General features: G+C 49.0%; 1 protein-coding gene across 1 annotated transcript in view; it reads right to left on the bottom strand.

The window, feature by feature from the left end:
• PPM1L (protein phosphatase, Mg2+/Mn2+ dependent 1L) overlaps positions 1–14,619 on the bottom strand; it is an 86,933-nt gene extending 72,314 nt beyond the window's left edge. The window contains exon 1 of the mRNA XM_050712641.1: positions 14,135–14,619. Coding sequence (XP_050568598.1) covers positions 14,135–14,537 — 403 coding nt within the window. The 5' untranslated portion in view covers positions 14,538–14,619. The remainder of the gene's footprint in view (positions 1–14,134) is intronic.
• Between the last annotated feature and the right edge of the window lie 270 nt (positions 14,620–14,889).

Genomic DNA, 14,889 nt, shown 5'->3' with positions numbered 1-14,889 from the left:
TTCCCTCAACTCTCACTTTGGACCGATGAGATCTTCAGTTCCCGTTCTTCGATATATTGAGATTTTAAGCTATGAATAGCGTCCCACAACGCTGTAAATTCTCCTAATGAAAGAGGAAGATGGCCATAAGAAAGGCTGCATTTATGTCTCCCCTTTCAGGTCCGTCAGCTGTGACTCCCCACGTACCTGACAGCTGCGCGAGCCGCGCACCACGCAGTTAAGCCCATCGTTACTTTGGTCCCTTTGTAACTCAGCTGTCATTTAATTAGTTCCCCTTTTTTTTTCCAAGTTCATGCAAATAAGAGATCATTAACATGTTTACTAATTGCGACCGGTTCAAATTGTCTCAAACATTGGAAATTATTGCAGGTGCAATAAGAATGTCCCAGAACAGGGATCAGCAAAGGACGGTTGGACATCAAGGAGGCGAGCTGCCCCTGTGGATCCCGGGGCTCCGAGCGCCCTCCTGACGCGCAGGGAGCTCCAACAGCTCCCAAGGCAGCCCGTGCTCTTCCCTAGTTTGTCAACCTACGGCACCACAGCTGGAGGACAAAAATGCAAAGCACTTATGGAGCACTGCCAGCGCCACCAGACTCCTACAGCTCCCCGCAGGCGTCTGGGCACCTGTGCACGCCGCTGTGAATCAGAGGCCAGAGCGTTCAAAATCCGGATGCGAGGAGGTGCTCGGACCCCTAAAGCACGTCGCTGGGAGCCGTGCCCTGCAGGACCCCGCTTCTGCAGAGACACATCAGTGAGAACAGCTTCCCGGGAGCGTCGTGCCTCATCTTCACAAAGACAGCTTCATGGCGAGCTCCTGAACTCCACCGTTTAAGTAAGTTCTTGGGTGTTAACGGCGTGATGCTTAATGCTGGAAGCAGACACGGCAGCAGTGGGACAATCTGAAGCTGTGTAGCGGAGCATCTGTACTGCCTGGCAGCCCACAGCCCAGGCCACTAACAACTTCCCTCTACAAAATATTTATATATTTGCGTCTTTCAGGCCCTCGTTATCTCTTTCAACCTCCCTCCCGCCCAGTACCTCACTGATCTCTGGCTGCACACAACCAACACCTGCAGGTTCTTCCCACTGGCACGGAGCTGTTCAAGCTAGGGGCCTCAGGAACAGTAAGAGCCCCGATCAGCTGGGATACACGCATGCTTCTGTCATTTGCTTCATTTGATTTCCCTCCTCATGTGGCTATATGGAGGAGGGAATGCTATATGGAGGAATGCATGCTCTTATCTGCATGATAAGAGCAGAGACCCTCATCCGCAACTGTAATTTAATTCCCTTTTATTGTTCTCAACCCATCCTTCTTCCTTGAAACCCTCCTCACTGCTTAGAGCGATCTTCTTGCGATAAAGAACTTTTAATTCAGTAAACATCAGGTCAGTCTTGAGTGTTTTATCAACATAACTAAAAGCCAAAACCAAAACCAAATAGATCACATTAACCATACTCCTTCCAGGCTCCACGTTGCTGCTGCGGTCACAACCCAGGCTCTTGGAAGCTGGTCTCCTGGATCAAAAGCAGCAGCTTCCAGAAGATGTTACTCCTGCAGGGCATTTATTTAACTCTCCTTTCAGCACCAGAAAATTGGAGGGAAGGAGGAGTACTGCCTCAGGAGCCCAAGCTGCAACACCTGCAGTCGTTAAATTGCAAGCAGTGCAGTTGCTTGCAGCGACTCTCCTTTATGTTGCTCAAGAGAGAGCACATTCTGCCAAGTTTTCAAGCCCTGCCATCAGCTCCCCACACTGAAAGACTCGGGTTGGCAAGGACAGAGAACAGCGCGGCTCCCTTCCAGAGAAGCAGGTGAGCACCACGGTGCAGTTCAGCTTCTCCCCCTAGGCAGCACCGCAGAGAAGGCCTGGGAGCTCTGCGAGCCACCCCAGTTAGGTAGCAGGGATTACAGGCAGCTACACCCCAGCCCCTGACACTGCCAGGCAGACCCCCTCTAGCTCCAGAAGTGACCGGTACGGTGCCAGCCTCACAGCTCCCACACGGGACGAGTTCGGGGGACCCACTGTGAGCTACAAAGTCAGCCAGGGGGCTGGGAGCTCACTTACAGAGGAACAGCTGCGCTCCTCACCCTCGTCCCGTCTAACGGAGCCGGTCAGCTTCGCACATCCGTGCCTTGTTATTTCCATTAGTTTTTACGCCAAAAAATCCGTTTCAAAACAAAACGCTGAAAGAATTCATTTAAAATACGACAAAATTAAATGTTCTGGCATTTCACAAACATTCCTTTTTTATTTGAAGTATTTTCTTCTTGTTTGTCTAGACAGAACAATTCAGGAAATTTAATCCGACGTCACTAGTGTTAGCATACAGGCAGAGGAGGGGATCTCCTGCTTATTCACACTGTTCCGTACTGCTCATTCTGTGTTGTAAAATCAAGCCGTGGCGACGAGAGTTCAGTGCTAAGGCTCTGAGCGGTGCCGGGCGAGAAGCCCCAGCCCGCTCGGGCAGCCCCAGGTTTACATCAGAGCTGCTCACAGGGCAGGGACACAGCAGCACCGTGCTCTGGTATGAAAGGTGACCCTCACAATCCGTGGTGCTGATGTGGAGAAAGCACTGACGCTCCCAGGTCTTAGGCGCCATTATTCTCTTGGTAACCACATTAAGAGAAAAGAAGCTGAAGATTGCAAAAAGCAGCAGGCAGGTTACATTAAAAAAAACCAAACCAACCTGGAAGCTACACAGTTAATGATGTTGGTGCCTGACAGAGCAAAAAGGCTCAGTTGCACCTGGGAGAGAAAAGCAGGGGGACTACAAAGTTCTATTTTCAGTTGTATTGCTGACTTGTAGCAGATCAGCCAAGGGACATAAACAGAAATTTAAGCCTGTAAAGCGATCCGAAAACACCTGTTCACAGAGGTATAATGTTTTCTCCCGATATACTTTTGAAATACTTTGGATCAGAAGCTCAGCCAGGTAAACTTAAAGCCGCCGGGACAGACAAACTACTAAGTTTGCAACTTGTATATAAAAATAATCTCAATTAACGTTAAACAGCGTTTGTCACTCAAATTGCATTCTGCTCTCCCAATCAATTGGGAGTGCTGGGAAGCTCAGTAACAAAACATTCCAGTAAAAATCTCTCTGCACCGTAATAGGTTTGAGGTTGTGTCCTTTCCTATTATTCATCAACATGATTCTCATCTTCCTTCACAGTCAGGTTTTCCCTTAATAAGGGATGCATAGCCCACATGCCAAAAAAGCTTTTAAAACTTAGGTTTGAAACAACTAATTCCAATATGCAGCTGGATACACTCTCTTTTGGCTCTTCTGCCTTGGCATTACAGCCTTGTTTAGTTTATTAGAAGCAGCTATGTCAATTGCCAGGCTTGAAAGTTTACATGAACACTTTAGAATATACAAACTCCAGCTCGGGGAACTTAAAGCGAGGAGAGCAAAGCCAACACATCCCAAGAGCGACGCTGAGCTACTCAGAACATCCTTCCAGTGAAGTGAGATGCAGACTTGGGCCAGGACGCAGCTGCCATCCTGCCCGGCTGGGCACCGCTAGCAGGCAGACGAGCGCTGCTCTTCTGGTTTGAGAACATGCTTGAGAAGAGAAACTATCGCCTTAATTAGACAGCTAATTGAAATAACAGGTTATGAACTGTACATGTTTGCCTCTGAAGGTTAGAGAGAAGAACGGTTACTGAGGTCGTAGTGTCAAGGTGCCACCTTCTACCAGAGCCACCGGGACAGAGCCTTCGAGCAGATTCACACCAATGCTCCAGCAAATACCTTGCGGGACGGCAGGTTCTCCGAACCAGGAAAATGTTTGGGGCTTTTGAAATTGCTGGCTGCCTTACGATCATTCTCTCTGAAGAGGTGGTAGGTTAGCTTGACTGCAGAGCAGTACTTCCAATTCTTATCTGTCCTGCTGTAATCCGACTGAGAAATGGAGCCTGAGGAGACACTGCCTGACCTCGTAACCCACGGTCTGGCCACAAAGTCCAGGTTTCAGGAAGAGATGCTTGGTAAGAACACCTCCAACACCACATCAACCTTTAAAGTCCCCAAAGTATGTCTCAAATCAATTCACGCTCCACGGCATTAAAACATTTAACACAATTAGTTCTATTAGCAATCATTCTGTAACTCCTAACAAATGCAGATACATTATTTGGTCTCTTATTTTTCTTCTGCTTCTATTTACAGTTATGATATCCACACAAAAACAGGGGAAAAAAATCTCAAAGAAGAAATTGATAGCATGCACCATTCCCCTCTTCCCAAACAATGCAAGATACAGATGATGTGAAGAAGTATATCAGGAGATGTAATTGCTAAAATAAACACTAAAGCAAAAAAAGAGTTCAAGTTGATGATTTAAATGCTTGTCAATTAAAACCATCACAGAAAGTGCTCATTTAAAGCACTGATTGAAATAATTCCATCCTGGAGGCAGGAGATTGCTCCTGCCCTCAATGTTAAAAATAATATCGTCATTAACCTCGGCAACAATTTTCTAATTGCCAAAGATTGGAAATCTTTTATGTAACATTCATCCACTGAGAATTCAATCACTCTGCTTTGCCTTTCAAAACCACTGCTGGAATAGTAGTTGTGAGACAAGCCCCCTTTAAAAACAAAGAGTCAAACTTGGGTGATGCATTTTGTATGAAAGCACACAACATTTATCTTTTGCCAAACGGAAAAGTTTGCCACATCCATCTCTCTGCGAGTTAACGCAGCACCTCACATTCTATTTATGCATGAAACGTAAGCAAAAGGAGGGGCAGCTTGGAGCTCTTCTCCGGCGTTTCCGTGCCAATTGGCACTCCGAAACAGGCAGCTGGTCCCACATTTTGTTCTCTACGTCCTGAGCAATAAGGACTCTCAATACATGCCAGCAAACCAATGACCACCGGCAGAAACAAAGAGGGCAAAGTTTAGTTTTCAGAGCAGCCAGAGTTATAAAACTGTTAGTGCTCTTGCAAGAGCCATAAAGAAACGCAGCCAAAACGCACACTCGTGTTCTCTGTTCCTCTCAAACATGCACAGAAAGAGAGAGAGAGAAAAGAGCATTCATCCTAACCCCCCGAAATTACTCTCACACATACATCTCCCAGGTTTTGGAACTCGGGCAGCATAGAAATAGCGGCAACTGAAAGTGAGAGTCATTCTCCTGTGGCTGCCTGACAGCCGTGCTAGGAGTGTGTTATTAAACGTACCCAGCCCTACAGCAACCTGCAGCTAGGGCAGGCTGACGCAAACACACACACACACACACACACTGCTCTCCCTTTCTCAATGCCTCCGCTTCAGTAGGTGTCTGGGGGAAACGCACATTTCAGGGAAAGTTTAGGCAATCCTGCAGTCCACACGTACGCGACCTGCAAATAAACCACGTTCCCGTTTAAAATGCAAGTTTAAAGAAGTGCAGGTGAGCCGTGGCACACCAGAGAACTGTATTACGGCCCGTGCACTTTCACTTGGCGGAAGAAATGTTTCGTGCCCTCCAGCAGTTTTCTGTCTGGTAGCGAATGAAAAAGTAAAGAGATTTATTACATTTAAAAGTGTATTGATTGAAAGCGCTACTGTATGACAGTTTCAGCTATTATAGCAGAACTTAATAAAATCAAGTGTTTACCCCTGAAGGGGGCTTTGGGAAACAAAAAAAAAAAAAAAAGGAAAAAAAAAGAAAGCTTTTTCAACATTTATGACAATGAGAAAATTTGCAAGGGATAACATTTTAACACCGAAAGTAAATGCAAATAAATGTTCATTTCTCCAGGGGAGCTTTGAGGTTTGCCGACATGACGTGCTGCGGATAATTGCGCCTCGGTTTAGCAGTTAAGACACGTCCTTCGATTGTCTGGCTGGCGATGTCAGCTGCTCACACAGCTGTGAATCAGACAAGGTCGGAGATGATGAGAGCCAGCAATGTTTCAGCATCATAATCAATTTGTGTCAGCAGCAGCGGGATTGGAACTTGGCGCTGCCACGCTGCGCCCTCAAGTTCGCTACGGCACCCAACGGGCACAGCGGTGCTACCTCCTCCCCTGTCCTCTGCTTCAGCGCTCAGCTGCCCAGAGCCTGCGCTGCACCCAGCTCAGCACCAGCTGCAACCACACGTCAGCTGCCTTCCTGGAGTGACACTTCTACGAGAGCAGAAAACAGTCTGATTTTCCACGCAGATTATTTCATAGCCCGCACGTGACTCTAAACTTGAAAGCCTGGTCTCAAGAAGTATGTTCTGTTCTTTTTATTTCTTGGGTGTGATCACGATAGCTCACCTGGACCAGGTCAGGAACAGCTCTGCCACCTAAGTATCAGGCAACGCTGGCACAGAAGGGCAGTTATTTCAGCTACCCTTTGCACTCTCACCAGTGTCACCTACTCACCCTGGCTCAAGTATTTATTACTATTCTGGCACCTCCAAACCTTTGTTTCCTCCAAATTGTAACAAAAATGACATGCTTTTTAAGCTAAACAGCCTTCAAATAAATCTCTCCGTTTAGCAGTAAGTTTTAAGCTGCTTGAATAAAACCACTAGCTGAAGTGTTTCAGCTAAATGACAGGAGTGAAAGCACACCAACTGCCCAACCCACAAACTCTCCGGCTTGCAGCAGCTGCTGACTCTGCCTACAACTCCTAGCAGCCTGAGATCACGAGCTGCCTGTAGGTACGTCTTTGTCAGCACGGAAACTTCCTTCTGGACTTGTCTTACGTCGTCTTTGTTGTCACGATTACGTTCAGGGTGAGCTGAAGCTCCGCAGGGCTAACAAAAACCGAGGGCCATTAAATCCTCGCGATGATCTTTTACAGCGCAGATCCCTTGGGCAGGGAGCTGGCCACCAGCCAGGGAAACTGGTCCGTCCCGCGGGGCTGCTAGCGAAGCGGCGGGGCTGGCGAGGGAACATCGATCACGATCACGCCGCGAACACGAGCAGGGGTCAGCAGCCGAAGGGACGGCAGGCACCGAAGCCGGCTTTGAGCAAGAAGAGCCTCGCTGTCACCTGCTGCCTGGCTGCCAAGGCACGCAGGGAACGCGTTCCCGAGCTCGTTACGGAGGTTCGCGCATCGAGGCGCTTCTAGGAACACACAGATCACGTCAAGCAGCACGGATGTGCCACGTGGCATGAGCGGCAGCAGCTCGCCTCACCTTGGCACGCTGCCCCGGGGGCGGGCGAGCACCCCGGCAAAAGCGGCGACTGCTGAGGGCCCCTGCGCAGCTGCTCCCGCGTCCGCCCGGTCCTGCAGCAGGGCACGCACGGGGTCTGCCCCTGCACGGCCCCACGTCGCTGCCACGGGCAGAGTACGGGTACAGCATCCCCTAAACGGGTGAAGGCGTAAGCTTCACGGGATGCTAGGGACGCGTGGGACAAAGGCACGGCCACAAGGTTATCTGGAGAGCGGCGAGCGGGAGCCGGGATGCTTCCCTCGAGCAGGGGGTGGCAGTAGGGTCCGAAAGGCAGAATTTGGGTTGGCGAGTTCACTGCAACCTTAAGGCTTTAATGAATTTTAGAGAAGTGGAGCCAGAGGCGAATGACTTTCAGTGCATAATTATAGCAGCTGCTGCCCTTAAACTAGTTCTGGGAGCTCTCATTTGAAGGCCGCGGATTCAAACCAGAGCTCACGGAATATAAGCACTTTGTTCCTTTTTCTGGATCCATCGGTGTCTGTGATGTGCTTAAAATGAAGGGCGAGCCCTGAACATTGAGGTTCAAGGACCAAAACTGTTAGTGCCAGACACCTTTTTAATGCCTTCTGGGTCACAAAACACGACTGGTCTCGTCCAGCACCATTCCCAAGATCTGATTCAGAGGCTGCTGGTGCCAGGGCAAGGCACTTCAAGACACGAGGGTGACAAGCTACTGCCTGCAGCTTCCCTGCGCCGAAGGCACGATGCACGTGCTGAGGAAGCATGCAGAGCAGGGCAGATGAAGCTGAACGGCTCCGAAGGGTCTCAAGAGCAAGGGAAAAAGTAGAGGTGCCCGAGTGCATGGGAACAGAGCCACCAGCACGGGGCCTTACTGCAGGGCCAGGGCGGCTGCAGCGAGCTGCAGGACTGGGAAGAACTGGGCGGCAGCAAAGCAAAGCATCCACGCGCCCGGATTGTTTCCAGAGCTCACCTCCAGCTTTAAGATACAATTTACACCGTAAGTATTTGGATCTCCCTAACATCAGGGAGGAAGGAGAAACGCTGTTCCGGTCTGACAGCGCTACTGAAAACAGGCAAGTGCGGACCAAGCGATCTGCTGGAACCAACCCCCACGACCAGCGTCAACGTTCTTCCTCTCGCACTCAAACACAAAAGCATCCAGAACTGCTTCCACCAGACTCCCACTGCTCCAGAGCCATTTGTTTCTAATCCATCCAGGCTGGACTCTGGGATAAGCAGGACGAGCCAGCAAGTCTTCACCATCGCCTGTGGTGCATAGCAAGCACTATCTGTAGTACAAATTAGCACATTCTTAAACTATTTAAGACACCGCTCATTACTGAGCCTTGCTCTGCGCTTAGACATTGCCTGTACGTGTACGGATGCGGGCCCAGGAGCGTTACTGCAGGATCTCAAGTTAAAAAGCATCAGGCCCACTGAAAACTGTTTGAACATCCCCGTCCCGCAGCTGTGGCGATGGACAAGCTGCTGAGCACTCAGCCCGGAGCAGGAGCACGCACACGAACACTTCCCACGGACCGGTCCCCCTTATTCCAGCTCACCGAGAAACTTAAACGACTGCTCATGATCTAGAAGCATCTATGGATCAAAACTGGTGTAATTAAATCAGCGGCGATCAGCTGGCGGCCTCCGTGCCCAGACGGGGAAGCACCGGTTCAAGCTAAGCTGGCAGACCACATTTAAGATGAATTGACTTTTTGATTTCTATAAAAATTGAAAAAGATTCAATTCCACGCCCAGTAATACAGCCGTGAATGACAGCGGGAAGACTCCCTGCTTCCAATTACACGTTTTTACACCATTTTCATCAATTTTAAGTCACATTTTTGCAAAGTAAACAAGAATATAGAGCAGATCTAAAAATTACATAACCGTGGTCTTGCTGGGTGAAAATCGTAACCCTGTAAGGCGACATCCAAGAATCAAAATTTGGATAAAGTAAGCAAAATGACGGAAGTGTTCCCATGTATCATTTTGGCTTACATTGTAGGCCGCTTGTGTGGAATTTACACGCAGATCTGAAACTTGTGTATCAACATGGCCTCACCTCTGTAAATATCCATTCAAACGCTTGGGCGCTTTGCAGAGCGTTCTTCTGAAACTGAAAGAAATTACTCCAAAAGGAAGACCAGCAGTAACCCCAGCAGTGTCTTTTTTAAAACTGCAAAGCTTCAAAGACTTCACCTTTACAACGAGGCTACAACATCCGCAGAACCTCGAAGCTGTTGTTTCATTTATTCTTATGTTTCTTTTTTTAAATATCAAGCCGTTAATCCTCAATGGCCTCTGCTCAGAAGTACGACAGACACATTTTCACTGCTAAGTTTGCTTAAGTAGTTCAGTGTCAGAGGAACGGGTTTTGAGTTAGTTAAAGGATCCTGAATTAAAAAAAAAAGGAAAGAAAAGAAAAAGAACAGAATTTTCAGCTTTCTCTTCCCAGCATAAATACCTTTTGCTATTAGGATCAGAAACAAACCAAAACAAAGAAAACAAAGAAAAAAACAAACAAAGATAAAGTCGTTCACTTGTTGTTAATTCATATTCGGTAGAAGGCGAGCATTCCCTTCCAGCCGGCAACTACCGTCTCCAGTTAAGCAGAATAAATTTCCCCCCATCAGTGCCTGAAAAGACGACGTTCATCGTAGCATGGCCTCTGCACGTGAGAGCTCAGGTCATCAATCCGGGGAAGGGTGAAAAATCCCCGTGCGCTGGTAGGAACACAAGCAGCGACTCGCAGGCGTGCGGAGCCAAGAGGAGCCGCAGCCGCGCTCTGCGAGGACGACCTGGGGCTCCTCAGCTCTCCCCTAACCTCACCCACCTGGCGGGCGCGCGGCGGGCTCGCTGCGACGCGGCTGGAGCGGTGCCGTCTGCTCCGGGCTTTACCTCAGCGTTCTCGTCTCCATAGTCCCAGACAACATTAGGAAGGGCTCTCACCATTATCTTCTGACCTTTTTTTTTTCTCTTTTGGTAAGTTAATCAGTAACCAGAGCCTTCTGCCACCGGTTGGCGCTACCGATTTCAAGGCCCCGCGGCACAAAAGACTTTGCAAGGTTCTGTACAGTCAGAAACCTGAGCCATTTATACAGCAAATTCTCTCCTTTCACATTTAGGCTTCCCTACACCGTGAGTAAAAAGGTGCATTTCCCATACTGCAACACCATATCCGCAACTCTGAAACCGGCTGTATCAGGCAAAATGCCCTAATCCACGTGCGCGGGTTCCTAAGGAGCAAGCCTTGCCACGTCCCTGCCTATGGAGGCTACGAGAAAGAGCAAGGCACTTTTTATGAGCCAATTACTCATCTTTAATTTCTCACCGTGATGATCCACGTCAGTTTACAGCTGCAACAAGCACAGGCAGCACAGAAGGCACCGTCAGTAGCATTACTTTAGAAGTCTTCACCTCGTGGGACTGATAAAACGATCTGCAGTGTAGCCACAGCCATAAAACCGCAGATGGCAGCTGAGCTACTTCGTCCAATACTGAAACCTCAGTTCAACCCGGTGCTTGAGCCTTGAATATCTCCAAAGAGGACCCCGCGGTAAATGCTAGTTAACGTGGTTAAATCACTCTGATTAAGCATCCCTTCCCTTTGGCTGCTCAGCTTTCAAGCTCATTGGGTTTTATTTTATCATTTATCTAGTTCGCTACTTCTCCAACTCTAGACAGCCCCAAGACTTCTAGATAGAGAAAGGAAAAAGACAAAGAGGCTGATGAGATAACAGCCCAATGCTTTATTCCTTTCTGATTTGACTCCAAGTCACATCACCTTAGAGATTCCTTTGACCAGAATCATTCAGGGAGACAACAGGCAGAAACTTTTCTTCGTTCCTCCCAAGCCTGCTTCTTTGCCCTCTACCTGCACCACGTCGGTACTGCCCAACCTTCAAGGAAAAGACAAACCGACTTTGTAAGAAAGGAAGCCTGCGCTATGCACCATGCATCAAATTTCACCTCTAAAACACGATTCCCTGTAACAAGTAATTGCAGCAGCTCGTCAGATTCTTAGCTGAACACGGAGCATTTGTAATTCCCTTTGTCTATCACTTTACCAAGGCAGCCACAAACTGAAGTAAATGGCTGCCAACCTATTCAAGATGGAATTGTAAGATGGGAGAGCAAATGACATAAGAGAAGGGTAGAATTTATGCAAAACGTTGGCAGTACTTAAGCAACCCCCCGAAGTCTTCAAAAGTTAGCACGACGCCGTAACTCGTATTATTTGAATCACGCTTCTCTCCCCTTCACCCCGGTACGGCAGGAACTCATTAATGAGGACACGTTCCCCTGCACGTCGCTGGGAAGTATTCATTTAGCATCTCATGTGCGGCACTGTCCGTCTGGAAAACATTTTTTCCACATATAGAACAATTTGTTTCACATGCTACTCCGCAGATTAGCCGGTCTTTGTTCTTTATCTACACACAGAGACATTTAATGGGAGCGCGCAGTGAAAATTTATTCTTTACAAAGGCTTTGCTACACATGAACGTAAAGCCTTCCACAGAGTCATTTATCTCTTTTACAAAGATAAAAATAAAACAAGACATCCAGAAAACCAGTTCAAATGGAGGCCTGAAGTTTAGTATTGTGTACTGCGGGTTAAATAACACTCTTCAGTGCTGGTCTTTCTTTTCTCCCCCCTCGTTCCTACTGGAAACTATAAAACCTGCTTAGATAAAACTCCATTTTCCATAATTTGTTTCTGCCGTACGGAAAGCACACGGTTCATGCCTTCCTGATCAGTTTTGCATAAAATCTAAAAGTAGAAACTAGTTATGTCCCCGGTGATTAGACACCTATCTCTCAGTGACTGTGAAGGCCACTAAGAACATCTGGAGATTTTCTGAGAAACATAAACGAGGGATGCTACAACTTACATCTTAAAAACATGAACTTGAGTAAGATTTGGAGAAAGATCTGCAAAGCCCTTCAAATGACAGGCCTCTTCTAAAAGCCTCACACTTTGCCACTGAATCAATCAGAACAAGTTCTCTGAGGATTCGGAATACAGAAGATAATTGAGCTTTCCACGGGTCTGGTATTAACACTGTAACAGCTTTTACGGATGTGACTCCAAGCTCCATAACAAAACATTTCTGTGTATATACAGATACATATACATACACATAGAGGGAGCACATGCTCGTCATCTAGCTATTCTGTGTTAATTTGGGGTTATTTGATATCCTGAGTACGCGAGTACGGGGCAGATACGCATATGATACAAAATAAAATAAAGAAGATCGCTCCTCCACAACGCCAAAGTCTAAGTGTTTATGTTGTACCGCTATCTGTAACCATCTCAGAATATCGCTGAAAAACATGACACGGATACTCTTGCAAACTTGTTTTGGCTGATCAGTTCAGACAAGGAAAGCTGACAACTTAAACAACGGGGAAGGCAGCACAAGACAGAACACGAGCACCTTCCCTCCCAAAGCCTCCGAAAACCGAAAAGCCAGATGTACCAAGTACAGGCAGCAGAGGTTATATTCCTTGGAGAGCAGATACGTCTCAGTTTGCGATATATATACACACATTTCTACCACTATTCCTCAAAGGCCAAGGAACAGTGATCGGGCACGAGAGCCGGATCCACTAAGAGCTGGCACAACTGTGTCCCAACCGAAAAGGAAACCAGGGTTCAAACACAACCAGAATGGTTAGGAAGTTGACTATTTCCAGCGTCCAGCATGTTTGCTTTATTTTAAAGGGGACGGAATGCTAGCCACTGCAGGACAGCAGTATCACAGATGATTCCCTTTACAACTGCGCAGGCGACAGAAGAGAAGCTTTTTTATTACGTGCCTAAGGCCTGGATCCTTCAGGCAGCACCCAGAGGTTCAGAAGGACAGCAGCTGCCATCCTTGTGCTCCATTAGCATCTGGTCACTGCCAGGGCTGTTTCGGGAAGGACTTTATCTGCTTGATCTGTGAAAGCAGCTGGAGGAACACCCAAGCTCTCGTGCTGTACAGCACACGCAGCCTCACCCCTCTCCTCGGCAGGAGCACTTACGTGTAAAACTTCCCCATTCCTCTCCGTCTCCCGTCATCCTAGCAAAAGCCCGAAGGTAATTTCCTACCTTGCGTAAGGGATGCTGGAGCTAACATGTCAGACAGGGAGCCGCCTCCTCGGCATTTCTTTGCCACAGTTATGAAGGATGTGCTTTGTGCTACACAACAAGCTAAGTGGCACGCTCCTAAATGAAGAGGAAACTAGAGTTTCAACATTTGTCATCTGAAATGAGTGAGGTACCCCCTCATGCTCTAACCCTCGTTCCACAGCACAACCTCAAGGAAACCACTGCCGGAGAAGTTGGAGGTTACACACCCGAAGTTTCCCAATGACAGCGTTCCCGGCTTCCCACTCGGAAGGGGAGCAGCATGCCAGCACAGTTATAATTACGTTAAAACCACATGCAATTCATAAACACAATGCTCATCCTCAGTGACTTGCTGGTCTTCAAGGGAGGGTGAATTGCGGAGAAGACACGCACGCACGCCAGCTTTAAGGAAGGCTGCACACATGCCCTGCTTTGAGAGGACGCTCCTTCCTAACGCGGCGGATGAGCACAGCTCCTGACAGGAGGGGGAGACTAGCCCTTTGCCAAAATCAGATCACACCACACTTCGCTGTAACAAAAGATGCCTCCAGGGAGTTCGTGCCCATCATCGTTATTCCATGCACGTAAGAGCCACCTTCAACGGCTTTTACTTCAATTAAACCTTTACTACTGCAATGGGCAGAGGGGGTGCAAACATATTTACACCAAGCTGATCGCGGAAGTGGTAATGAAAGAGAAAGCAAATGGAGTATCTCTCTCTCTGTATTCAGAGAATCTTCCCCCCCCACACTACCATTGAAGGAGAAAGGAACAAACCCCCCGATGTCTTGAGACAAACCCCGAAATCTCACAGGCAAGGACATGTCTGTGTCCCTTGCCCTGTAACCCTCCTCCCCCCCCCCTTTTTTTTTCCAGCTGAGCACTTGCCTCTCCTCCGTGCCCATCAAATATCCCGAAGATGGAGGGGTGAGTCTTGTTCACCAGGTCGGTGATTACTTCGAACCTGTCCTCCATGTGATCCCTCCGGCCTTGGATGGAGTAGACAGCCACGTTGTGGCTCTTGAACTCCCAGGTCTTGGAGAACTCTGCATCCAGCACGTCTAGCCCCCCGAGCCTGTCATTCTGCATGATCTCGGCCACCTTGCCCTTCACCATCTTCACCGCATCCCTGCTGGACTTCACGATGGTTTTCACCTCATCCGTGTGGAAGAAATAACTCCACAGGGCCAGGCTGATGCACAGCAAGAACAGGGTCTCCGGTCTGAGCAAGAAGTAACGCATGATCCGACCCAGCAGAGACAGCAAAGTCATTGTATCCTCTATCATTTATTATCGGCACCGGGTATCCCCGCACCATGCGACGCGCGCCCGGGCGGCCGGGCTGGGGCTGGGGGCGGCGGGCTGGGGCCGGGGGCTGCGGGCCGGGGGCTGCGGGCTGCGGCTGGCCGGGGGCTGGGGGCTGGGGGCTCACCGCATGCTCGGCCGGGGCGCAGCCGGCGGGCGGCCAGCCCGAGCCCCGCTCCCCGCCGCTGCCTCCTCCCGCAGCCGGCCTCGTCCCGGCCCCGTCCCGGTCCCGGTCCCGGTCCCGGTCCCGGTCCCGGCCCGCCTCGCTTCGTTTCGGCGCAGCGCGGCCCGGCTCGGCGCGGTGCGGGCGGTCGCTGTCCGCCGGCCCCGCTCT

This window comes from Cygnus atratus, chromosome 9, assembly GCF_013377495.2.
Source record: "Cygnus atratus isolate AKBS03 ecotype Queensland, Australia chromosome 9, CAtr_DNAZoo_HiC_assembly, whole genome shotgun sequence".
NCBI classification, from domain to species: Eukaryota; Metazoa; Chordata; class Aves; order Anseriformes; family Anatidae; genus Cygnus; species Cygnus atratus.
The sequence above is the reverse complement of the archived record's forward strand: the minus strand, read 5'-3'. Positions and strand labels throughout refer to the sequence as shown.